This window comes from Leuciscus leuciscus (assembly GCF_965113295.1).
Source record: "Leuciscus leuciscus genome assembly, chromosome: 13".
NCBI lineage: Eukaryota > Metazoa > Chordata > Actinopteri > Cypriniformes > Leuciscidae > Leuciscus > Leuciscus leuciscus.
The window spans coordinates 18,756,627-18,784,132 of NC_138737.1; the positions used below are offsets into that span (position 1 = coordinate 18,756,627).

Sequence of the window (27,506 nt, forward strand, 5' to 3'; positions counted from 1 at the left end):
ATGCTATATCGGCGTAAGCCATTGCGTTTTCTAGATATTGGTATCACTAAATGGCCATTGCAAACCCATATTGCTTAACCTAAAAAAAACAAAACAGCAAGTCAGCTATGTTGACTTCTTTAGTTTTATTATTTCTCCCCGATGTCACAGAAATGAAAGATGCACAATATTTACATGCTTTATAAAGAAATATAGCTATTTATTAGGCTATATTTCTCTTTCTCAGTTAATAAGGCGAAGATCTCTTCACCCGGCTACAAGATTGTTCCAGCATTTTATGGATTGTGCCGGCAGTTATCACACACTGTAAGGAGTTTAAAGTGATTGTAGCAGATGTAAGGAGGTTATTAGCTTTGGTGCTCAGTGTTGCATTGAGACTATAATGTAATATTTGGTCTCACCACTTGTTTTGGTTGGCATGTGTGAAATTATTTTATGTGAACTATTTTTGTGTTCTGTGCCTTGATTCAAAACATTTCAAAGTACCCCCAGTTACTGATAACAAGATCAGAGGAAGATTTTTCTCTTTCGTTTAGCCTAGTTAAATAGTTATACATACCAATGTTTTTTTTGTTGTGTTTTTTTTTTTGCATTAATATCTGATTCATGATTGTTTATCACCTCTTAGCTCCCAGAACAAGCAACATTTTATTGTTTTAAACATACTGTAGCTAAATCAGTAACTGAACTCTACGACTTTTAACCAAATATAGAATCCTTCAGACTGCTTCTAACATAATTTGACTAATTCAGTATGACCCCGGTTTAGGATATCGATGCACTTGCAGTGCTGGCAGAGGAACAGTGCATTGTGCCATCCTTACACAGGCTGAGGGATAAAATCATTCTCATGAAAGTCAAGTGTGAGAGTTATTTGCATGTAGAGTGTGTAGTCAGCGATTTCCCCCTCATCTCTCTGTGGGTCTATCAAGATTGCTGGTCTCATGACACTGTTGTTATCCTCCAATGCAGTCTGACCTTGTTGCTGTTTGTTCCTGCAGTGTTTGGAGGTTTCTCTGGACAACCAGACCTTGGCGAACAAAAGTTGCTGCTTTGAACTACAGAAGGTGTGAGGAAGAACAGGCCTGGAGATAAGCAAACAGCGGTTACTAGGAGAAGGTGAATGTCTTTTGTCAGATAGAGTGCCATCAGCTGACTGAGACACTGAAAAATTGGTTATCTCCAGCTTCCATGTATTGTCTGATGTTGTCAGTGACGGAGGATCTGAGCAGCCCTGTTCACCATATGATTTCGATCTAGCTTTTTTGTCATCTTTACAATATTTGCACTCAATAATCACAGCCAGGGTTTAGTATTATTGTAGATCCTGTTGGCTTCTACCAGAATGACATCAAAGCGTGAAATGCTAAAAATAAGCAGGAATAAGTTTGTCCTTCTTTTTAAATTTTACTAAACCCCTCATCTCAGCTGCCAAGACAACTAGAGCAAGGGATCTCCTTTAAGAGTCTATCAGAGCTAACAAGACAGGCGTAGGGAGGGAGTAAAAAGAAAAAGAAAAAGAGGAGAGGGAGGGTGGGTGGAGAGCCAGAGAGAACTGGCGCTCAAGTGTGAGTGAGAGAGCAGGCAGAACGCAGCGGGCGAAGGGTCTCTTGTAACCATTGGCACTTTGATACATTTCAAAGCCTTGCTTTCTCCACTGAAGAATCAGACTGAATACGGTTAGCATCTGAGACTCGTACTCATGATGGCAGCCGAATGAATGGGCTTTTTTTTTTGAGGATTGATACTTGTCAGAGGCGGCCGTAATTGAGGATGGATTTTTGAGAGACCTGCTGAGTAAGAGGGATCCTAACAGTGACTTTAGATCTACAACAACCCACAAAGTCGAAAAAAGGAGAGGAAAATTCACAATGGATGGATTTCCTTGGATTTGTTGGCAGTGCTGATCTGTTTTTCACTTTGTTGATGTATTTGGGTCTCTAAGATTCTGCCTTAAGTGGTAAGGAGTTCAGGTATACCTCAGCTCCACGCTGGACCACACAAACTATCTGGAGGAGGTCTGGAGAGCATGGGGAAATCAAACAGCAAGCTCAAACCAGAGGTGGTGGAGGACCTGACCAGGAAGACATACTGTAAGTACTTTCTGATTACACCCTTAAAAATAAAGGCTCCAAAAGTTTTTTTTTCTCTCCCTATAATGATGCCTTTAAAGAACCAATTTGGGTTCCCCAAATAGCCTTCCTTGGAACTTTTTTTTAATAATCTGAATAACCTTGTTCCACTATAAAGAACCTTTTGTGGAATGGAAAGGTTCCGTGGATGTTTAAAGGTGCCGTAGGTGATTCTCTGCAGAAATTGTTTTTTTGTTAAGCTTGTTGAAAGTCTCCTCATATCCTGATAGCAATCACTCTGTTAAGGGGTCTAAATGTATATGTCGTCTGTGGAAGGCGTAGGACCATATAATGTTCGTTCAATCGTTTCGTTCGGTCAGAACAGTCCTATAGCATGTGTTCCCTGTCGGTCAATGTGTGTTTGCATACCACTGCGCAGGCTGTTTACGCAGACATAAGTCAACAGCGCGTTCACATACGCTGTGCAGACAGAGCGAGAATGGCAGGCAAGCAGCAACCACATCCAGACTCTCATCGTGGAACCCCTGGCATGCAAGAAATATTAAAATACTCTGATAAGTTTTGCTAGTTAAAAAACCCGAAAACTTGCTGCATCTAATTCCGTTTTTAAGAAGTTGTTTACGTTTGGTATTGTAGTACTGTTATTCACTTTACTGTAAATTTTTCTCACCGGTGAATGACACATGATGTATTGCAGTAACGTCTCCGGTCTTCTGGGCTGTGCTCGTTCATGCTTTCAGGAGGCTGTCCTACTGCACCTTTAAGGTTCTTCATGGAACCACAGATGCCAATAAAAACCTATAAAAAAAAAAAAAAAAGTGTATGTAAAAAAAAAAAAGAAGCTGTTTTTATAAGTGTTAATTTGTTCTGCATTGTTACCGTGATCTTTATTTTTTCAGCTTTTGAGTGAAAAGGCCATGTTGGCTATATTAAAAGTGATTTGTATTTATCTGTTATCCACTTGGGTCCAGCACATGCACTAATTAATAGTGGAGAAAAATTAGCTAAGTTGTTGGAAAACATTGTTAAACTGTAATCAAGATCCTGCGGCTGATACCACATATGTTTTATCACAAGAAATCACAATTCTCGTGACATTGCAAATTGTGATTAGCAGATGCCTGGAAGTGGGCCAAATCAGCATGTTTTAAAAGCCCGCCAATTGGGACTCAAGCTTTATGAATATGCAAATTGGTCGGTCTTGAGATATGCAATCAGGCTGGTGGTTGCCCAGAGAGATATCTGAAAGCTTGCTCTCTGCCAGTGAAGCAAATTGTGTTTCCATGGATGCATAGGCTATATATGTAAACACATTGATTTGATTCTAAAACTAGCGCAGTGAAATGACAACAGAATGGACTAAAACTAAGGACACACTGTTAACACAATTCATTAGTTTGCTACTTTTTTTTTAATGGAAATCAATTGTTATTCATCACATTTCTACGGTGGCCGAGAAAGCTCAACACTGCAATTAAAGAAAATGCATGCAAATAGAAAAAACCACCAGCAAATTAAGACAACATCTTCATCAGTTTGACAACACATGCGCTGCAAATACTCACATAGCAACCAAATACAGAAACGCGCTGCAGATACTCTCAATGCAACTAAAAACAGAAACCCGCTGCAAATAGCACAGCTCAGCATGCTGCAACTGAAGAAAATGCATGCAAATAGAAAGAAAAAAAAAACACCAGCAAATTAAGAAAACATCTTCATTAGTTTGACAACAAATGCGCTGCAAATACTCACAATGCAACTATATACAGAAACCCGCTGCAAATACTCACAACGTAAACAATTACAGAAACGCGCTGCAAATACTCACAACATGCATATGATCAGGATGTTCAAATAATTAAGATTTTACCATTTATTTATTATTTACAAACTGATGAAGATGTTTTATGAATGTGCTGGTGTTTTTTCTATGTACATACGTTTTCTTCAGTTGCAGCGCGTTGAGCTCTCTCGGTCACAGTATATTTCTCTTAATTGCTATGTACTGGCATAAAAAACATATCAACCAAATCATACTTTAGCAACTGTTGCCATCCAGAATATTATGAAACAAGTTTTGCTATTGGCTAATCTATGGAAGCTGTCTTTTGCTCTTTGCAAGTCCTTTTGTAATATAAGCATGTGCATGACGTCATCGTATTCACAAGTTCGCGTTTTTGTAGTTTACACAGAGATGCTAATGTTATCGAATGTTATATATATTTTTTTTAACTTGCACTTTGAAACCTGTTTTCAGCCTCCCAAAACGCTGTTGTCATCTAAATGAACGGTCAAAACACATAAAACGTTTTCTGTTTTTAGTTGAAAACGCTGTCGTGTAAACGGCCCCTAAATTATAAGGGTTATTTTGTCGTCTGATAGCACCTCTCCCTCCGCTATGTAAGGAAAGCTGCGACAGTTGAGTGCACGAAGTGTTTAACATTCCATACTTGGTGATTTTCGGTTAATTTCATCCAGTTATTTGAAGTGCTTTTTCTTTTTGGAATTTTCATTGTGAACACATTACTCCCACTATTTTTACTATAAAAAGAGTAGTGCAAAAGTATGCACATTTTTACATACCAGTGTAACCAGTGCACACCTGTATAAGCTTCAATAGAAATTTAAAATGTTACTCAGTATTTACATAGATTTACAGCAAAATTAATCTACGTATGTAACATTACTGTTTCAACCCATGATTGGGTCAAATATGGACAAAACCAACGTTTGGGTTCGTCCCTATTTGACCCAAACATGGGTTGAAACAACCCAGATTTTTTTAGTGTGCAATAACAAATAGCAAATACCTCACCTGACCATTCATTTATTAAAGGAGATTTAGGAAGCCCGATATAAAACAGATCTATTTTCATCAAACTTATAAAAAGAATCCAAGACACTGTTAGTAAATACTGTCTGTATTAATAAGCCTAAATGCGGTAAAGTAGGCAGTGCTGGTTTGAAGTCATGCAGATAAAGAATGGGAAGTGACAGCCAATGGCTTCCTAATGATGGTGTGTGCTGTGCATTGGGCTCAGTGGTGGGCGCCACATGGAAAGGCGCTGGGCAGGAAATTGCAGCATGCAGGGAAATGTGCCTCCATGCTGGGATGAACTTCATGCCCCTCGTTTTCTTTCTTTCTCTTTCATTCTTTCTTTCTTGTCATGCTCTGTCCCATTTCTTGTCATGCTCTGTCCCATTTAATTGCCTCTCTGTGAGCATGGAATGGAATACTGTAATTAAGGCCTTATCAGCTCTGCTTTGCAATGAAGGACATTGCATTTCTCCTTCTATCCATGTATCGCTCTTACCTACCCCTCTCTTTCCTTAGCAGTCCCTTATCTTTTGCCTCTTTTTTTTTTTCTATCCCCATTTGTAACCTTTATCGGTTTCTTCTCCCTTTGTTCCTCCACGTCTTTCAAGTTTCTATGTGCTCGGCTTGAAATTACGTTTTAATCAGAAAGAAGTCTTCAATTGTCTATTTTTAGGGTTGCCTTAGCTCTATTGTCTGTGACTACTGTAAGAAGGTGAAGTAAAGCTTGAGAATGGAACATTCAGGCTTTAAATACACTTGTTTTTGCAGTATAGGATGATCAGGAAAGAACGATGTTGATAAAAATGTATCTAAAAAATATATCAAAAAGTACAGTAATATTGCAAATTATGATTGGCTTATCTATTGCAAATTATGACAGTGCTTGTTAATGGACGCGCACGCACGGGTTGTTATTCACTGCAATGTCCACACACAGGTTAATATGCTTACATTGTAGATTTATTTTACCGTGACTGCCTGGTCTTAATTTCTGGTAAGCAAGAGTCCAACAAACAGTCAATAAATCCACAGTTCCAAGTCCTTCACCAGTACAGATTTCCTCTTGCACAGCGTGGCATAGCATAACTTAGCTTGGCATAGCATAGCGTAGCGGTCAAAGACCCCTACTGGACACACACTTACATAACAAAATTTAAATAAAGACAAAATGGCTCTTACATACCGGCCCCTAATTGGGATGAATCAAACATACCAATTCCCAACACATAACAAAGAGTCACTCATAAATACAAATAGTGAGCACAATAAACACACATGATGCTTATAACAAAACTCCTTAGCCCATAGACTTGTGTAAAAAACAAAGCTTTCCTACAGGCCTGTCAATAACACTGGTCTTTATGTTTGTCCTTGTGTTTATGTGAATCATCATAATAAAACATGATATAGCCTGGCAGGGGTTCATATGGCGGGGGAAAACAGGACCTTTATGTTCCAGAAACTTCCATTTGGAACCATCTTTTTTGGCTTTCTTTTTCCTTCCAGTGGTATCTTTCTTTCCATTTTTTTCCTTTTCTTCTTCTCATTCTTCACTTTTACCTTTTTGGGCTTGTGTTACTCATCTTCATCCCGCTCTCTCTTGAGTGACTTCTCAAGTTTGATGGAGTGATGATAGCCATTATCCTCTTCCACTTTAGTTGACGGTGTTCTTACAAAGTCATTCTATTTATCTTGATATTTCCCATCAGAACTATGGAACTTCCTTTCGCTTTTCTTTATAAGTATAAACTTAAGCAAGTTGCTCTTTTTCTATCTCTCGATGCTTCTTCTCTGAAGAGCTTTTGTGTTCGCTGTTGCCGTTCTTTGAATTTTCCTGCTGTTTTGCCACAGAGAAATTGTTAGGAAGATACACATTTTCCTTTTTAAATGGCAACTTCAAGGCATAATGATTGTCCTGAAGCTTGGCAGAACTCTCTGCAATCTCCAAAAACCTAATAGCCTCTCTTGACAATCCTTGCTCTTCTGCAGCTCACTCATTGAAGTCATGGTTGTATTGTTTTAACAACATCTCCTCCAATCTACACACAGAAATCCTTTTAACGCAGAACAGTCTTCAGCCTCAAAGCTGCCTGCATGCAAAGGACCATTGATGACCCAAACTAATGCCGTTCTCATAGCATAAGGGCCATCCCCATGGCTGTTTATGACTTCCCAAGGCTCCAACATCTTATGAGCGTCCACTTAGACAAATTTCCTTTAGACACAATGTTGTCAGAACTTACAGGCATTTGTTTCTGTGTGAGCGTCTGTGGAAGCTGATATAAGATGTTACCATCAATAGCAGATACTTCCAAACCTGAGAGTGCGTATGCTGATACAACTCTTTCCTGTTCCATAGTTTGTAACAGAAACGGAGTTCCTCTACCAGAAAGATTAAGCCGCTGCATAAGACTTTCTGTACAAAAAGTCGCAGAACTGCCAGGATCCAGGAATGCATACGTTTGGATTATCTGATCTCCTTCACTGGCCTTGACTTGAACTGGTAAGATAGAAAGCAGACAGCGATCTTTTCCGGCCCCTGTATGACCACATGTTTCAGCAGTTCCTAAGAATTTGCATACCTCCGCCTCCTCTGAATTGGCTGTATAGCTGTCAACATGAAGCACAGTGGGATAGTGCTGACTACATATCCTACAAGTCAGCCGCTTGCCACAATTACGACTCATGCGCCCAGCACTTAAGCAACCAAAGCAAAGCTCTTTCTCCTTTAGAAAGTCCATCTTTTCCCTTTGATTCTTCCTTTTGAATTGTTGACAGTACTCCAATACATGATGCTTAGCACACCACACACATAATAGAATCACTTTAGAATTGTTTGGTGGCAATTCTGTCCTCATATTCTTAGAGGTTTCCCCAGATTCCACTGGTGCAACGTTAGTGGCAAATATGTTTCCTTTAACTCTGCCTTCTGGACATAGCCTTGGTCTATTAACAGGTCTCGTGATAATTGGCAAATCCCTATCACCAAACAAAGGATCCATTAGGATGCCAACCTGTCTTTCAATAAATTCCACAAGATCTTTGAACAAAGCTCTACATTGAGTAGTTTCCATTGAGAATGTTATGTGCGCTTCCACCGCCTAATATTTTTAAATATAATTTATTCCTGTGATTGCAAAGCTGAATTAGCAGCCATACCAGTCTTCAGTGTCACACGATCCTTCAGAAATTATTCTAATATGCTGATTTGGTGCTCAAGAAACATTGCTTATTTCTATAAATGTTAAAATCAGTTGTGCTGCTTAATATTTTTCTGGAAAGCGTGATACTTTTTTCAGGATTCTTTGATGGATAGAAAGTTCAATGAATGGCATTTATTTGCATTTATTACATTACATTTATTAAATAATTGTTTTATTAGAAATGTTTTGTAACATAAATGTCTTCACTGTCACTTCTGATCAATTTAATGCATCCTTGATGAAATTTTTTTTTTATTTCTCTCTTTTTTTAATCTTACCACAAATGTTTGAATGGTATCATTGTTAATGTTTCCACAAAAATTGTAATCAGCAAAAACTGTTTTTAATATTGATAATAATAATAAATGTTTTTTTGAGTAGCAAATCGGCATATAATGATTTCTGAAGGAGCATGTGACACTGAAGACTGGAGGATTGATGAAAATTCACCTTTGCCGTCACATTAATAAATAACATTTTTGGTTAAATAAATGCAACCTTGGTGAGGATAAGAGCTTTATTTTTTCACAAAGGCAAAAATAAAGTACTCTCTGAATATTGGAACACTAAACATAAATTGGCTTATCTCTATTTCACTTGGGAAGTCTTTAGTCTTTGTAGTCGCAGTTTAGTCTGAAAGTCATTTTAACTAAGAAACCACTAAGCTGGTTTATATTGATTCACCATGATTTATCCATGTAAATCTGGGCTGGATAATAAGCAAATATTGTATGTAAAACATGTTTAAGAAGCTGAAAAATCATCAGTTCCATACACTGTTTCTATTTCTTTTTTTCTTTTTTTCCCCCCACAAATTTAACAGCTGGCCTCGGTCTCTCTCTCTCTCTTCATTGCCATCCCAGATGTAACCGACTGATTAAATCTACAGTTTCAGCCGTTTCATGTCTGTATTTTGCACATGTTTATGGCAATTAAAGGACAGCTTAACTTGTTTTACAGCTGTGGAGGCTTGCTGCTGCAAGTGTTTATTTCTCATGAGTGGGCTACATGATTGAGTTTTTTTTTCTTTTTTTTGTGTGGCGAAGAGCAAAGGGAATCTGCATGAATACAGACTAGATTTTAATGTAGGCAGAAGAATTTTCGTTCTGCCAGGAAGAACTTGATCAATCAGCTCACTGGCTCGCCTATTCAGTGTTGTAAAACAGATTTGCCATGGAATTTAACTACAAATATGAGGCATATCTCTTCTGTCGGGTTATGTAACATTGGTTGATGGCATTTTCATAGCAATCATTAGATTATTTCATGGAAGACATATCTCTTGGTATTGATCGAATGTAAGCTATTGTAGCAGCTCTATGGAGAATTGTAGCTTCAAAGAACGTGGGCATTAGAGACCTGAATGATTTAATGAAGCAAATTTAAACTAAGGCCTATATCACAGCCATTTCATTGCCAGCTCACATCTCACTGAAGTATTAGGCTCCAGTAGCGCTTTCTTTGGAGAGATCCTTAAGCGCTTAGAGCAGTAGCGCAATAGCCCCATTAAAGTTTTGCCCTTTCAGTTTGGAGATTTGCATACAATTGACATTTTAGGTTCCCTTCAGAGTTTTAGTGGCTATATAGTTCAAATGAAAAACGAGTGTGTGAACTCTTAAAGGACTAATTTACCAGAATGAACCAAATGAACATTCTATCATCATTTACTCACTCTCATGGCCTCATATGACCTCATATGCCTTCTTCTGTTGAACTCAATACATTTTGAATCATACACGGGTCACTCTTTCTGTGCAGTAACAATGAAAAAGGACTGGAGTTCTCAAGCTTAAAAAACTAAACAAAACACAAAAGGACCTTAAATCTATCCTAAAAGTATAGTGCAAATAAATTAGTTGTTTCCTATATTCTATGGGGTGTGTTCATACTTGGCAGGTTTGGTTTGATTAAAACAAACTCTGGTTCGATTGCATTTAAGTATGTGTTAACGCTTCTATCTGAATCCTGGTGTGCACCAGACAAGCAGACCAAGACCCATATTTTCAGTCCATTTTCAAATGTTCTCTGGTGCAGTTTGACTGAAATATGAACACAGCATGGACCAAAGACATCTAAATCACAAAAACGGGATGTGATGTCACAAGATGCAGCGCTAAAAAAGACAGAATGCTCAAGGATCTTCTCATCATTAGAGCAATGTTGCCCATTACAGTTCGGTTCAGGCGTGAGAACCGTGTTTCCTTGCAGTAGATCTTCATTTGTGTGTGTAACAGAGGAATACCTGGTGCAGTTTAGAAAAATACCACCTCATATGTACACACATATAACAAGTGTATTTTGGCAATGTTTTGGATGTTCAGAGTAAGTTCAGTTGTAAAATACACATCATAAAAGCTGTCCAATTAGGTTGTGACCTTACCTTTTGTGTGTGTGTCGAACTACAAGTGTGAGCGAACACTAGGTGTCCTGAAGTCACAAGATTTGTGATTTTAAGATTTTTTTAACTGCATAAAAATCAGTAAATCATACTGGGTTGCAAAGTATTTTCATTGTTTGGGTAAAATGTTCCTTTAATTGCTCACAGTTATTTGTGCTGTGTGCCAGTCATTTCCTTCTCCGTCACGCTTTTCTAAATCTCTTTTTCCAAAGCTTGAAATACAAATGATTTGTGTAACCCCATCAGAACAATCCGCCTCAACAATGAGTTCCTGTGATTTTGCAAGGAGGCACATCACAATATCTGAAAAGATCTTGCCACTGTGTGGTTTCCAAGCAATTAGTGGTCTTAGCACAAAGAGAGTTTGGCTGCAGAAGCAGAAAAAGACATTCATAATATGGAATGACGGTTGTTTGAGTGGTTTTGGTATAAAACAAGAATCCAACATGAGTTCACTCAATTTCCACTCAGCAAACCATTTAAAAATGTGTAACGTTTTAGACATGCAAATGTTAATGTTTAATAGTGACAGGACGGTCTGCACACATTGGCTGTGTCTGAAACCTGAAAAATGTTGACTTCTCAGGCAGAATACTGGTAAGAGGACATCAAGGCAGGTTCGAGTCCAATGTTTGCATAACATCCTACTAAAATGCCTCCATCTGGTCGATTTTTCTTAGGGCAGGATTAGATGCATCATTTGTTGACTACAGCAGTCCCAGAAGGATTTCGCCAAGCTTATTTCTAATCATTGCTGCCCAAAATCACAGTTGGCTGTGGCTTTTCTCAACAATTCCAATTTGCTTGTTGTTGTTTTGCAGTGAAAACTCATGAATAATCATTATGTAATTGTGAAAATAGTGTAAGTGACATAACTTTATACAAAAACATGTCTGACTAGTTGGCCAGCAAGGCCTGACTATTGAGTGACGGCATAATGGATTGGCTCTATAGTTTCTTCAATTGGTAAAGGATCGCCCACTTAGGTAGGAAGAGGCCTTCTGACTAACATGTAAAGCGACCAATAACAATCTGCATTAAAACACATACTAAATTAGTTTGAGATGTCTGTTAAGTTTGTGTTCAGATTTTTGATCCCTCTAAAATGAATAAGCACAAATTGTCTCAATGGTTTGCATTTCGTCAACAACTATCTCACACACTCTTGGTATACGTCTGTTTGGAGCATGTCTCTCTAGTTTTCATAAGCCATTCAGGTTATCCAAAAGTAACACAAAATTTTCAGGCTGTGAATAGGAATCAAGAAAGAGCTGTCAAATTGTGGGTGATATTACTTTTGGCTCATCTGTCACATTGGAAAGGAAAGTTGAGCACATTGCATTGTGGGAGACAATATTCCATGCAGCAAGCTCTGTTCACGGTATCTCAGTGTGCTTTATGAATAACCAAGAGAGTTCTAACTGTTTTTCCAGACACAAGGTGTCCACGTCTCTTATACTTTAGCTGTGTCTGAAACCGCTCACTCGTTCACTCATTCACTAATCCCTACATAGTGAATGGCAGTTGAGTGCACTACATCAGCAAAGAGTGAACGAAAATGAGTGAGCGAATTCGGATGCTGACATAATTATCACGCGCCAGAGAGCTCGGACAATTTCGTCATAAACATTACTTACCCATCTTTGATATTTCCTTTTTTGGCTGTATGAATTGTATGTAACAATTGTATGTATGTATTTTTCACGTTTATTGCGTTATTTGATAAAAAAAAAAAGACTTGCTTGTCATATTTATTTACTTTTTACATTTATATGTGAAAATAAAAGAGAACAAAACAGTACACAACACATTTGTTTATTCAAATATAGATATAACGGTATATAAATAAATAAATACATAAAACTGTCAAAAAAAAAAAACTTCCGTTATTTAAACATTACTTTCATTACTTTCGAGGGGTTTCCAGTCAGTCAAATGATTGTTAAGTGTCCTTCAAATGATTGTTTTCTATCTCGCGTGCGCCGTTGCCATGGTGACATTGTTGCTGTCCGTCATATTTATTTTTCATTCGCGCTCTATCGCCTTATCGTGTTGGATTGTGGGAAATAGTGTCTCAGCAAGTGTACATCGGATGTACACTCGAATTCAGAGAGGATTGTGGGTAAAAGTAGTGAACGAATGTAGGGAATGATGTCGTTCACTCAGAATGCGGACACCACTACAAAATGGCCGACACCCTAAATAGTGCACTATATAGTGGATAGGGAGCGATTTCAGACACAGCTTTTGTCTCTCTTAATCTCTTACTCGCTTTCTCTTCATCTTTTTCTCACAAACATTCCCAAAGGAGGTTTAAGAGAGATAGAATGAGACAGACATTGCCCACTCGAATCGTCAAATACTTTTCCTGCCTCTGTTATAGACTTAAGCCCCTCACTGAATAAACAGCCATATTTTGCTGTTAATGATTTATCAACAAACAATTAATTCCCTAACCAATTAAATAGAAAGTAGTCAAACATGACAGAATAAGTAAATGTATAATTTTTTTAATGCGCTGCATGCATTTGGCATATCTAAACTAAACCCATGTTGTGCTGGATTTGACATCCTGTTTCTGGCTATGTGTTGTGTCATTGTGTTGGTTACGTTTTTTGGTCATTGTTTTCAAGCTTCTAGGTTACTGCTGTTTCCCAGCAACAACTGTGCTATCTCAGCACTAGGGTTGTGTGGGTACAGTTTCATATAGCCTACTCCTTATAATGCTTTATCCAGAATGACATCTGTTACATGAAGGAACGTGTATTTTTGACAAATCCCTGCCCTGTTTATGAGGTTGCCCACGTCTGTACTCAATCAGTCAAATATACTTGCCTGTTCTAAAGAGGTGGGATGCCCAGGGAGAACAGGAGGATTTGCTTAGTGAAAACAAGAATACTTTTTAATTTGTTTAATTTGTAAGAAACTACAGTATTACGATTTAATCGATAAATAATGTAATATGGGGCTGTTAATGTAATATGTTAATTTAGTAGATTAAATGTTATTAATTTGAATTAATTTAAAATTATATGCACCCTGACCCAGGGTACAATGGGGCAATCCATAGTGCATGATTGCAGAAAAAAAGAAATACAGTTTGTGTATATTGAACATTTATGGAGCAACAGATTTTGTGTGAAAATAAATCATAAAAGTGGTTTATTTTGTATATAAATCTTATAACTGTATGAGGTGGCGAGGCCTTTGATTAAAGGGTTAGTTCACCCAAAAATGAAAATTCTGTCAGTAATTACTCACCCTCATGTTGTTCCAACCCCATAAGACTTTCATTCATCTTCGGAACACAAATTAAGATATTTTTGATTAAATCTGAGAGGCACGCAGTATTATACTGTCACGGTGTGGTGCAGGTAGAAGACGAAGGAGAATCGTTCCAATGCAAAAGTTCCAATGCAAACTTTTACTATATAATTCAAACAGGAACAGACAGGCAGAAGGTTCACACACACTTAGTAGGACGGAGATCGGACGAAGACTGACTGAACAGAATGGAACTAAATACAAAAACTGATTAACAGAACACAGGTGACATAGCCTAGATGATGACTAAACACAGATGATACAAATTAAGTGATAAAGGTTGTCATGGAATCAAATGAGTGGTGGGAAAACAGAACAAAGGAAGACATGCGACTAATACAAACAAACACTGGCATGAGACAGTACTCCCCCCTCCCGGTAGGCGCGTCCTCGCGCCATAGATAGACCAACTGCGGAGGGAGGGGACTCAGGAGGAGGATGAAGAGCAGGTGAAGGGCAGACAGAAGGCAGGAGGGACCAGGGCGGAGAAGGCTGTGCAGGCGGCCAGGGCGGAGCCGGCGGAGGGAGGAGCCATGGTGGAGGCAGGGCTGACAACTCCAGGGGGCCGACTGACGGGGGCGGAGCAGGTGGGATGCCCTTTTCATCCGGGAGGAGACCCGGATGGAGCCGGAGAGCCGATGAGCCAGGGCGACGCTGAGGATCCCGAGGGACATGGCGATGCCGATGGCTCTGGCGACCGAGGCGCAGGCAGGGATCCAGAAGGCCGCGGTGAAGCCGGAGCGACAGAGGACAAAGGTGGAGCTGGAGGAAGTAAGGAGCCCAACGGAGCCAGAGGGACGAAGGGACGAGCGAAGCCAAAGGCGTTTAGTCACGAGGCGAGGGCAGGCCGACGAGGGAGCCTGGCGGGATGGATTGACGGGCCGAGGTAGAGTCCTGGTCACGGAGATAAGAGGCAGAGACCGGGGACCCACTAACCAGGCTGGCGACCCCACCTCCCCGAAGGTGGTTAGAGGAGCTTAGGGGCTGACAGGCAGTGGCGGAAGAAGGGTTGAGAGGAGGTGGGAGAGGGAGGCTGGGTGGGAATTCTGGAACCGATTCTGGCTCGGGGACAGACTCAGGTTCAGGCTCGGGAACTGACTCAGGCTCGGGAACAGATTCAGATACAACCGGAACAGATTCAGATACTACAGGAACAGATTCAAATACAGGCTCAGGAACAGATTCAGATTCAGGCTCGGGGACAGAAGACTCAGGCAGGGTGGTCGCGGCGGGACGAGACTCTGGACGGGCGGTCTCAGCGGAACGAGACTGGAACAGGGACAGAACAGGTCTGGGAATATGGACAGTCCTTGGGGCAGGAACAGGTCTGGGAAAATGGACAGTCCTTGGGGCAGGAACAGGTCTAAGAACAGAACGGGGAACAGGAAAAGGTATCAGCGAGGCGGCGGCCATCTTGGCTGAGGGCTCAAGCGGTGAGGCGGCGGCCATCTTGGCTGAAGATGAGGACTCAGGCATGGTGGGCATGACGTGAAAAAGCCTTGGGTCTGGCTGTTTTCCGGATCGAGGTACGATGCTCTCCAGACACCGGATGACAGTCTCCCTCCAGTCCAGTCCGGTAGTGTCTGCGAGGTCGATTTGATGGTTGAATGTGGCCCAGATCTGGAACAAGGTGCTCAGGCTCACGTCATCGAGGGTGCTGGTGACGGCAAGGTGGCAAAAATCCTTAACAAATGAAAAAAAGTTTTGGCTCTCCTGAGCCATGACAATCATTTTAACCCTATCATCCATTTTGGTCGGTCCGATCTTCTGTCACGGTGTGGTGCAGGCAGAAGAAGACGAGGGAGAATCAAAAGTTCCAATGCAAACTTTTACTAACAATTCACTTTTCTAATTTGCCTGTGTTCCCTGTGATTATTAGTTTCCATAGCTCCTAATTCATTATTCACCTGTTTCTGTTCAGTTCATTAGTTCTCCCTTGTATTTAAGTCCTCAGTTTCCTTTGTTCAGTGGTCTGTGTCATATTTGCTTTATCTCCCGAGTTTTGTTTCTGTTGGATTTATTAAAAGACTGTTTACTGCTCTCAGTCTTCTGTGACATGTGCTTACTACAGCCACACACTTTACAGAAAACGGAACCGAGAACATAAAATGGACTTACCGGCTGTCCAGCTGCACTGTTAAGAGTAGAAACAACTCTAGGACCACAATATACTTTTTAGTATGTCACTTTATGATTTATTAAAAAAAATTTTAATGTCATGTTTCATAATATTTGCATTGTTTTATTTGCTCCATTTTCTGTGGATTTTTTTTGTCCAGTTTTGTTTTGAGGAGGCACTGCCACGTTTGCTTCTTGCCTCCCTTGCTTCTGATAGTTGGTTAGTTAAAGGCCCCCCCCCCCCCCCCCCCCCCCATATGTTCTTTAGTGTGTAATGTTGTTGTTAGAGTATGAAAAATGTCAGCAAAGGTACATAAAGTAACTAGTACAAAATCCACTCAAAAAAGTACCCCCCTTTGTTAGTAGTGTCTTGTCACCAGTGATGGGAATAACGGCGTTATAAATAAACGGCGTTACTAACGGCGTTATTTTTTTCAGTAACGAGTAATCTAACTAATTACTGCTTCCTCCATTACAACGCCGTTACCGTTACTGTCAATAAAAATGCGGCGTTACTTTAATTGAGCTCACTGAAGCGGTTTTCATCCGAGTAGGCTCTCTCTCAGCCATAGGAGCTGCAAAGTTTTTTCTCTGGTGTGTGAGTGTTTATGAGGCGCGGGACTCGACAAAAACGAGGCGAATGCCGCGAGCGTGCTCGACAGTGCACGAGAGAGACCGAGTGTGTCCGAGAACGCGCTCGACAGTGCGCGAGAGAGACCGAGTGTGTCCAAGAACGCGCTCGACAGTGCGCGAGAGAGGCCGAGTGTGTCCGAGAACGCGCTCGACAGTGCGCGACAGTGACCGAATGTATCAGAGCATAAATACTTTATTTATAAATAAATTACACATATCAGCATTAGAATAATCTCTGTAACATATTGGTATCATATGCAATGTTTTAATTAGTTTATATAACATAAACTCCAAAATAACCTGCAGGGAACGTTCAAACATATTTGTTTGACGGTTGTGAGCACGTGCGGCAAACACGACTAGAATTTGGCTAAAATAACCTCTGATGATGACGTTCTCTGTAGGTTATAAAAATAAACCCCAAAAAGATTATATTGTATTATTATTATTTATGTTGATACATTGTTCAGTATTATATTGAAAGCACTTTTTGTTAAACTTACTATTGTGAGGAAGAAAATACTTCAAGTAGGCTATACAGAATGTCTACCAGTTGTAAAGGTGTGTGAGTTTTATCATTTTAATTATATGCACTAGTGTATGTGTATGTATATTTTTATTAGGCTACTATTTATTTATTTTTGGTACATTTCTTAAGAAGCATAATTTATTTTTAGACTTATTTGTTGGCCAGTTGTGGTCTGTGCAATAAATATTAAAAGTTCTAAACCATCTATTGTTTTATTGTTGCACTATAGTAATGATAATATTTTAATATTTAAGTTAATAGGTGTCTCTCACATTGTCCCACAGCAACATTAAAATAGTGTAGATTAGTGTACAATGTTTTATAATAATAAGATGTTCTATTTAGTGTCAATTTCATTTTGATATTGGGGGTATCCAATAAATTTCTTATATTTAAACTTTTTTTTTTTTTTTTAAGTAACGCAATAGTTACTTTCCCTGGTAATTAGTTACTTTTGTAATGATGTAATTCAGTTACTAACGCAGTTACTTTTTGTGAGAAGTAACTAGTAACTATAACTAATTACTTTTTTTAAGTAACTTGCCCAACACTGCTTGTCACCATGTCCAATAGACACTGATTTTCCACCCCTGCACATGTCACGCTTGCAAAGGTGGTTCCCCTTTAATTAGATAAATAAAAAAATAAAAATAAAAACTATCAAATGAGACTGTAAAAAGTATTAATATTGCGCATTCCAGAAGGAAACTATATTGATCATGTTTGCCTGACAAATCTGTTGTATTTTACTTTAGCCTTTAATTCAATAATTTGTTAATTGTGTTCTCTCCTATTTCCCCTACAGTTACAGAGAAAGAGGTTCAGCAATGGTAAGTTTATCTATGCATTTTTCTATGTGTCTGTCTATCTTTCTATGTGTCTATCTGTCTGTCTGTCTGTCTGTCTATCTATCGTCCATCCTTCGTCCATCCTTCGTTCATCCTACACATATAGTTGTATAGTTCCTCTCCTCTCCTCTCCTCTCCTCTCCTCTCCTCTCCTCTCCTCTCCTCTCCTCTCCTCTCCTCTCCTCTCCTCTCCTCTCCTCTCCTCTCCTCTCCTCTCCTCTCCTCTCCTCTCCTATCCTATCGTCTTTTTTGGCACACTGGGTACATCATGCTTTTATATCTCCATCTGCTTTGGCCATCACAGCATCATTTTGTATTTCCTCTCATCATTTGGTAGTTTTGCTTCCCAGGGGAAAAATCTCAGTGTCTTTGAAACACAGATTTGACAGTAACTTTAGTCCGTCCTTCCATTAATTTGCCCAAATGTCAGCGAGCAGGAGTGTGTAGTTTGGCACACCTCACTTAACGTCAGTCTGTGCTGGCACTTTTACTGGCATGCCCAAGGTCAGTCCAGCCCTGGCACTGTGTGTCCCTGGGTGTTTGCCAGGCTAAATTGTTGACTCATTTCTGCTGCTGCTGCTGGTAGACTTAAAACCAGTGAGGAAGGACGTGAGGCTGCAGTGGGACGTGAGCTTAGGTGCTTTTGAATTTCCTGACTAAGATCTCACTCCGCCTATCAGAGTTCTGTACCGTTGCCTTTTCAGTACCCATCATTCCTTTAAGGATCCTTCCTGAGGGTGAATGATGTCATTAAAGTAACACAGAGCTGAAGGTGCAAAAAGATGCTTTTATTTTCATGGTTTTAGCAGAAGTGTGTGTATATATACTGTATATATAGATGTAAAAACCTACAAGTATTACCATGCATACTATATACACAAGTCTCTTATGTTCACCAAGTCTGCATTTATTTGATCAAAAATATAGTAAAACTGTAATACTGTGAAATATTATTAGTTTTATATAAATAATTACAGTTCTCTGTATTAATCTATTTTAAAATGTAATTTATGAACTTTTATTATTATCAATGTTGCATTATCATTATGCAGTTGTGCTGCTTAATATTTTTGTAGAAACCATGATACATTTTACATGATACAAGTCTTTGATGAATAGAAAGTTCAAAAGAAAAACATTAAATATTAAATGAATTAATCTATTATAAATGTCTTTACTTTCACTTTTGATCAATATAATGTATCCTTGCTGAATAAAAGTTTTAGTTTCTTTCAGAAAAAAAGACCCCCCAAACTTTTAAACAGTATATACAGTCATGTGAAAAAGAAAGTACTCCCTCTTAGAACTCTGTGGTTTTACTTTTCAGGACATAATAAAAATCATCTGGTCCTTGGCAGGTCTTTAACACATGAGTCATATTACTCTGTGTTATTATTTATTTAACAAAAATAAAGCCAAAATGGAGAAATCTAACTGCACCCAATGATTCAATAGCTTGTAGAACCACCTTTAGAAGCAATAACTTGAAGTAATCACTTTCTGTATGGCTTTATCAGTCTCTCACATCGTTGTGGAGGAATTTTGTCCCGCTCTTCTTTACAATACTGCTTCAGTTCATTGAGATTTGTGGGTATTTGTTTATGCACAGCTCTCTTAAGGTCATTTTCCTGTTGCTTGACCCAATTTTGTCCAAGCTTTAGCTGTTGGACAGATTGCCTCACATTTGACTCTAGAATACTTTATGGTTGACTCAATGACTGCAAGGTGCCCAGGTCCTGTGGCTGAAAAACAATCCCAAATCATCACCCTCCACCACAGTGCTTGACAGTTGGTATAAGGTGTTTGGGCTGATAGGCTGTGTTTGGTTTTCACCAAACATGGCACTGTATATTCTGGCCAAACATCTCCACTTTGGTCTCGACTGTCCAAAGGACATTGTTCCAGAAGTCTTGTGGTTTGTTCAATTGCAACTTTGCAAACCTAAGCCGTTCTGCCATGTTCTTTTTAGAGAGAAGAGGCTTTCTCTTGGCAACCCTTCCAAACAAGACACACTTGTTCAGTATTTTTCATTATACTGTCATGAACTTTAACATTTAACATGTTAACTGAGGCCTGTAGAGTCTGAGATGTATTTCTTGGGTGGTTTGCGACTTCTCTGAACAGTGCACAGTCTGACCTTTGGGTGAATTTTCTGGGACGTCCAATCCTGGAAAGTTTTGCAACTGCCGTGAATGTTTTCCACTTGTGAATAATCTTTCTCACTGTAGAATGATGGACTTCAAATTGTTTAAAAATGGCATTTTAACCCTTTCCAGATTGATGGGCTGCAACAATGGCTTTTCTTAGATCATCGCTGATGTCTTTCCTCCTTGGCATTGTGTTAACACACACCTGAATGCTCTAGACCAGCAAACTGCCAAAACTTCTGCTTTTATAGAGGTGATCACACTTGCTGATGATCAATTAATCAAAGGCATTTGATTAGCAGTGTCCGACTTCTACTTACCCTCTTAATTCCAATGGAATCAGTAAGAGTGTACTTAGTTTGTCACACATGGATTCTCCATTTTGGCCTGGTTTTTGTTAAATAAAAAATGACACTGTGTAATATGTCGTGTTGTTATTCATCTGATGTTGTATTTACCTAATTTTAAGACCTACTAAGGACCATATGGTTTTTTTTTTGTATGTCCTGAAACGTAAAACAGTAGAATTCAAAGTGGGTGTACTTTCTTTTTCACATGACTGTTGATGTTTGTTCAATGACTCATGACATGAGTCATTTAAAATATTGACACACACACACACACACACACACACACACACACACACACACACACACACACACACACACACACACACACACACACACACACACACACACACACACACACACACACACACACACACACACACACACACACAAAACACATTATAGTGTTTGAATAATGGCACAGCAATGTCTGTAACTAATTGGACAGAATAACTTTTAGAAGAAATTCTGTCAGTTCAAAAGTAATAAGGTCAAGTTATTTCACACAAAACAACGCAGATTAGACAGTTCTGGTCATGGATATCTAGTTAAATTGCTATTAAGGTGTCCTCTTAAGTTTATTGCTAAAAACGGTGTTTACTTCCAGGAGTTGGATAAAGCATGTGGAACTGGCAGTTTTGAACCAGTTAGCAATATTCATCTGATGGTCAGTGAACGGACTGTCAGGCATGTTTGAGGCTAATCTTTTTTGTGTGATTGTGATTTTAATCTTTGTCTTTCAATCTCAGAGCTGAAATGTAATGAAACTGACATGACCATCTTCCTCCCTGATCTCAAAATGAATTAGAGAACTATGACATTATCCTGGCAGATTGCATTCTCTTCGGTATTGGCTACAGCATTTATTGTCCTCTTATACTAGACCTAGACATTCTGTCGCTGGTAATTCATACAGAAATAAAATTCCCAGTATTAACCAGGAGTTCCACTCGCTAAATATGCATATAAATGGCCGTTTTTATATGCGCTGATGTGTATTGATCATCCAACTATTGCCTTGCGGCGGCTAATAGTCCAGTGGCTGAATTAATGGCTGTGCATAGGTTAACCAACAGCCTTGGGAGAAACAACTAAAAACATTCTTTCCAACTAAAGCTTTCCTGTAGCTCAGTGGTAAGAGCATTGCGTTAACAATGCAAGGTTGTGGGTTCGATCCCAGGGGATTGCGCATGCGGCATACCTATGTATAAATGTATAGGATAATGCAATGTAAGTCGCTTTGGATAAAAAAGTGTCTGCCAAATGCATAAAAATGTAAAATGTAAAACATCTGAGCGATTAATTTAGTCATTTGCCTTCCCCTGCAGGAGGTAATGGACTCGTGTGTGTGCTGGACATCACAATGAAAGTCTGTATTTGAATATACTGCAGAGGTGGCGAAGCTTTTGTCAGCAGCCTTGCTAAACAATTATACACACACACAAGGTCATTTGATAGCTTTATGTGGGGAATAGACTGAAATTTAAGTCATTATTCACAGATAATCTTCCCCTCCAGTAGGAGGACTGGATCTGCAACCAAATCAACAAGTTAGTGATTTGAACTTGAGAATCTATTCAGTTCAATTCGTGAAATAAATCATTTAGACTGGTTTTGTGATCTTTAGCAGCAGATTAATTCAAAAGAGTTGACTCACATTTTGCTCACAAATTAAACATTGCTATTGCTCCCACGTACTCCTGAGCTGGGTGTCAACAAGTTTTGGTCTTATTGTATGACTTAAGAAGACTTTTGTGTCCATTGTAAAGCTTAAAGCTTCAGTTTTTATATTTAAATGGCATGGAAAAGTGTTTAGATGTTTTTTCACCATGGCAGTCAACCCTGGAATGAGTGTTATTATACAAATTTCGTTTTTTGGACTACCTTGTTGTTGACACTGACTGCTTACTATACTGCACAAAATGCCAGTTTATAGATCTGAACTTATTGTTTTGAGAAAAATTTCATTTGAGAATTGAGCAAAAGTGATTGAGGAAAGAGTGTAAGTGTACAAGAATACAAACAAGTTACAAAAATGATACGCTGTCATCATATATGTTCTTGACTGTGTCAGATTTTTTTATTTTTAATATTAACATTATTTGTTATATATAGTATATTTGTTACTATTTTTATTACAACCACAACAACTCCTTGAATATAGTCAATTGTTTTGTGTGTATTCCCATTTCAAGTGTGAACATTTGAAGACCACTCTTAGACCACTCAGATGAACACCTGATTTTTAACATTTTTAAATGATTCAAGGAGAGGAGTAGGGTAGTTGACTCAAATTCTGTTATTATTTACTCACACTCATGTTTACTCTGTGGAACAAAACATATATAAATTTTGATTTTGAAGAATGTTTCAGCAATTTTTTTTCCATACATCAAAAGTCAATGGAACACAAAACATAAAAAATGTAGGCCTTTATTCATTATCAATAAGTGTATAACCAGACTACATCAAATATGATTATGCAAACCACAAACGCCCACTGACATCAAACCTTAGTATTTGATATTGCCACTTAGACCTGCACCAAACCTTTAAAAAAAAAAACAGCTTGGACCATATTGGTCTTTTCAGCAGGGAAATGGCATATAATTATTGATTTTACATCAGTGATCCAGACCGTCTGGACTGATATTATAGGCTGACATTCATAGTAGTCAAAAGTGGGACTTTTACAGACAGTTCAATAATGTGTAATTAGAGAACGAGGCGACTTTTCTTAGAAATTAGAAAGTGCCTTTTAGACACTGAAATGTAAGATTCCTACAGTTCATTATTCTGTCTAAAGGAAAGCCAATGTTTGGGGGCAAATTTGTTTTCATTTGAAATCAGATTTTTTTTTTAAACTAGTGCTGCATTTATGCACGTCATATTTGAAGTGTACTGTAAGTGCTTTGCATTCCTCGCTTTTCAAAAAATACCAGGCGTTGCTTTGACAACAGCGGCTCCCTCAAATTAAGCGGCAATCAAGTCGGATTAACCGAGAACGAAATGCTGTTACCCTTCTCGTTTGCTCTGTGCTCACTCTGTGTATAATACTGTGGAGAGTTTGAATTCTGTGTGTGTGTGTGTGTGTGTGCGTGTGTGTTTGTGTGTTGAGAGGTGGCAGGTTGTTCAGGGCTCACTGACAGAGCGCAATAGTCCCCTCCCAAACCACCTACAGACCCCTTTGCCAATGAATGGATGAAGCATGAATCATACTTACAGAGAACATTTTCTCCTTTCTGTTTTCTTGAAGCTTTAAAAATAGCCCAAATTGATTTGTGAATCATCCGACTATGCTTGACTGAGTGTTTTTTGTGGTGTAATGGGGCAATTGCTGAGACATTACACAGTTGGCATTGCTCTGCATGTGGCAAGAGGATGGCGTCATAAAGCCACAGGAGGCTATACAGACCAATGACCCTCTGCGAGATGCTTGTGTGAGCATGTGGCAGAAAATATTTTTGACTGGTTTTGTGGTTGTGTACAAAATCTTTCTCTGGAACACATAAATGCTGGACTTAAATGAGAAGTGATGCACTTTTTTGGGCTTCAAATTTTTTCTAGCCATTCACTCCCATTATAAAGCTTGGAAGAGCCAGGACATTTTTTTTTAATATAACTCCGATTGTATTTGTCTTAAAGAAGAATGTCATGTACACATAGGATGACTTGAGGTTGAGTAAATCATGGGCTAATTTTCGTTTTTAGGTGAACTAACCCTTTAAACACCATCCCAGCAAGCTTGAATTCACATCTGCCTCCATCCAATCTACAACCAATGATTATGATCTTTTTTAATAATCCAAAAATTGTTTCACTTGGATATACGTCACAATACAGAACACATGATCGTCTGCTACTTCTGTAACATTAAGAAATTGAGGAGTCTTCTGCTTTTAATAGACCGATATACTCTGCCCATATGCACAGAGGTGGTGACAATAAAACTGATTAAATCAGCCTAAAGCCGCAGTCACAGTAGACTTTCAGCACACAAATTTCTATGTAATTTGTGCATTTCTATGTTAACATGACTGCAAATCCTACGTCTTCACGTGATACGAATTTGCAAGTCAGCGTTCATCAAACTTTGGAGCACAGTGAAATTTGCTCAAGCTTGTGTTTCCTGTCTCCTGCATTTGCATGCATATGAATGGAAGTCAGAGTGTTGTGTGACTGTCCCTTAAGATTTAAGTTTTCCTGCTTCTCTTAGCAGTCTGTTGGCTTGTTTTAGAGGCACTTTACAGTTGGTCTGGCAGGGAAACCAGCTGCAGTCCTATTTTACTATTTCATCCATTGTTTAAGGCTGTTTATTAGTTGTCTGGTACTGATTTTAGTATTGAGGTATCAGAGTCTGGAGCCAAAATTGGTATAAGTCCAAACCAAAACAGCTATGCAAACAGACCCATATGGCCTTCCGCTTGTCCTGCTCTCATGTTAGTAGAGTCTTCTTTCCTACAAGAAGGAAGTTCCTGCCACCTATCATTAGGAAAGGGAGAGAAACATTGACAAACTGAGTAAGAGAGAGGCTGATGAGAGAGTTTGGTAACTTATGACTTATACCACACTGAATCTCCATCAGAATTTTCCCAGCGTCTCTTTACGTTCCATCACATAACATCATGAATTCACATTCTATGATAAGCTAAGCTGCACTAACATTCTACTTGGGTGAACTTGACATTAGTGGTTATAAATGTAATGCAGCGTTTGAGTGTGACAGGCAGCTGCACAGGTGAAAATTAACGCTTGATTGGAATTCGCATTTATGAGAGCTAAATAATTCAAAGTGCAGGTCTGTTGTACCCTGAAATGCAGCTCACCAGTCCTGCACAGATTATCTAAAAACAAATCTTGAAAAGGGAAATAAAAAGTTATATTCTTTTCCATTTTTATTCACTGCAAAATAATCATATTCTTTGTTAGTTTGTCTTGTTTTCCATTTAAAATAGGTAAACATCCTTAAACTAAGATACATAACTCAAACAAAACTGACTGTTTTTTAAAAATGTTTTTGAAAGAAGTCTCTGATGCCCAAGGCAGCATTTATTTGAACAAAATACAGTAAGAACAACAATAATGTGAATATATATATATATATATATATTGCTAATAATAGTATATATATATTATTCCTGTGATGGCAAAGCTTTATTTTCAGCATCATTACTCCAGTCTTCAGTGTCACATGATCCTTCAGAAATCATTCCAGTTTGCTGATTTGTTGCTAAAAAAACATGTATATATATTTTTTTAAATCAATTTTGAAGTGCTGCTGAATATTTTTGTGGAAAGTGTAATACATTTTAGTTTCAGGATACTTTGATGAATAGAATGTTCAAAAGAACAAAGAGCATTTGAAATAGAAGTATTTTTGTAACATTATAAATGTTTTGACTGTAAGTTTTGATCCGTTTAATGCATCCTTGCTGAATTAAAATATTAATTTATTTCAATAAAAATTAAATAATAAAAAAAACTAAAAAAATAACTGACCCAAACATTTTTAACCATTTTGTATAATCAAAGTAGGCATACGTGATATATATATATAATTATGTCACGTATGCCTATTTAAATATATATAATTCAAGTAAAGTAAAAGTAAAATATAACGGAATAATATTTTTTTGCTCCTAGAAGACAAAGTTCGACCAGCAGGTCATAGTAGACAGGAGACATCAGTCTTATACCTGTAGTTTTGTGAAAGTTTCTTCTCATTCTCAAGTCACTGCGGGATTCAGGAAGCTGACAGATCTAGCCATAAATTATTTCTAACTGTCAGCAAGAGAACAGACTTCAGAGATCTCCTGAAGCAGGAGGCAGATTACAAAGGCATGAGCCTATTTTGTTAGCGTGCAGACCAGTCAGGTGCTGTGCTCCCATACTTATCAGTCTTCTCTTTCTTGCCCACTTTTCATGAGTGCCTTGATACCATAACATATAAGAGATTTCAAAGACATCGTATGAAAATATAATGTTTTGTTTCTCCTCTTCCAGGTACAAGGGCTTCATAAAAGACTGCCCGAGTGGTCAGCTTGATGCTGCAGGTTTCCAGAAGATCTACAAACAGTTCTTCCCCTTTGGCGACCCCACCAAGTTCGCCTCATTTGTCTTCAATGTTTTTGACGAGAACAAGGTGAAGTGCACATCACTGTTTGGTCTTGCACAACAGATTTTTCTTTAGGGTTGGAGACATTCTCTCTATATCTCTTTTTCTTTCTCTGTCTTTTTCTTATGTTGTTCACACAGACAGTGATTTTATCTCTAAAGGTCACAGGTTAAATTTTTTTTTTTTGGTGAATAGTACATGTTTCTACTGATAGATGCCCTGATGAACTACATAAATGAGCAAAGTTATTAAAAGAACATCAACAAAAAAATGAAATAATAATAGTGATTAATATGTAAATAAAAGAGAAAAGTAATTTAAACAGTATAAAAAACATTTTCTTGCTGATAAAAATTAACATTCTGGATGGAAAAGCATTTGTGTGCACTTCACAGCAATAATGCACCATATTATGAACATACTGAACAATTATTAATGACGTCAGATCACTATGTTGCTGCATAAATGCCTTTTTTTACAGACTTTCATACACACATAGGAATACATTCACAGTTCCAGCAATGATCAAAATACTGACATGAGTCGACCATGTGAAGAAGACAAGAATGACTGGATGGTGCTTGTGAGAGTGAACCATCTCTCTGCTCAGATGTTAGTGTCATTTTTAGTTGTGTTTCTGTGTATGAGCTAGGAAAAAAGATATGTGTTAAATGTCAGATAGGTGTACATTTATGTAAAAATGAAACTGGTGCTCTGTTTCAAAACCTAGTGCATCATAGCTCTCGACACGAATGCTGTCCCAAAATGTAGGCAACTTAACGCTGCTGATTTTAAACTAATTCTGCAAATGAAATAAGAGAAATGTTTATTATAAACATACATAATTAATTTATTAATATATAAATATTGTTTAAAATATTGAATTTGAATTATTATTAATATTAAATAATAATATAATATAAAATGTTG

The 27,506-nt window shown here is 38.3% G+C and overlaps 1 protein-coding gene across 7 annotated transcripts in view; it reads left to right on the forward strand.

The window, feature by feature from the left end:
- The window catches only part of ncs1b (neuronal calcium sensor 1b), a 41,935-nt gene that overhangs the window by 1,132 nt on the left and 13,297 nt on the right, over window positions 1-27,506 (forward strand). For 4 of the 7 annotated variants that reach the window (XR_014210983.1, XR_014210984.1, XM_082188055.1 and 1 more), the window contains exons 2-4: window positions 1,002-2,093; window positions 17,925-17,949; window positions 26,465-26,603. Coding sequence is in view for 5 of the 7 variants with exons in the window: in XM_082188055.1 (XP_082044181.1) it covers window positions 2,030-2,093; window positions 17,925-17,949; window positions 26,465-26,603 (228 nt within the window). In the remaining 2 variants the exon portion in view is untranslated. Of the gene's footprint in view, window positions 1-226; window positions 307-1,001; window positions 2,094-17,924; window positions 17,950-26,464; window positions 26,604-27,506 lie in introns of all 7 variants that reach the window. The other 3 variants (XM_082188059.1, XM_082188057.1, XM_082188056.1) reach the window with 3 other exon arrangements.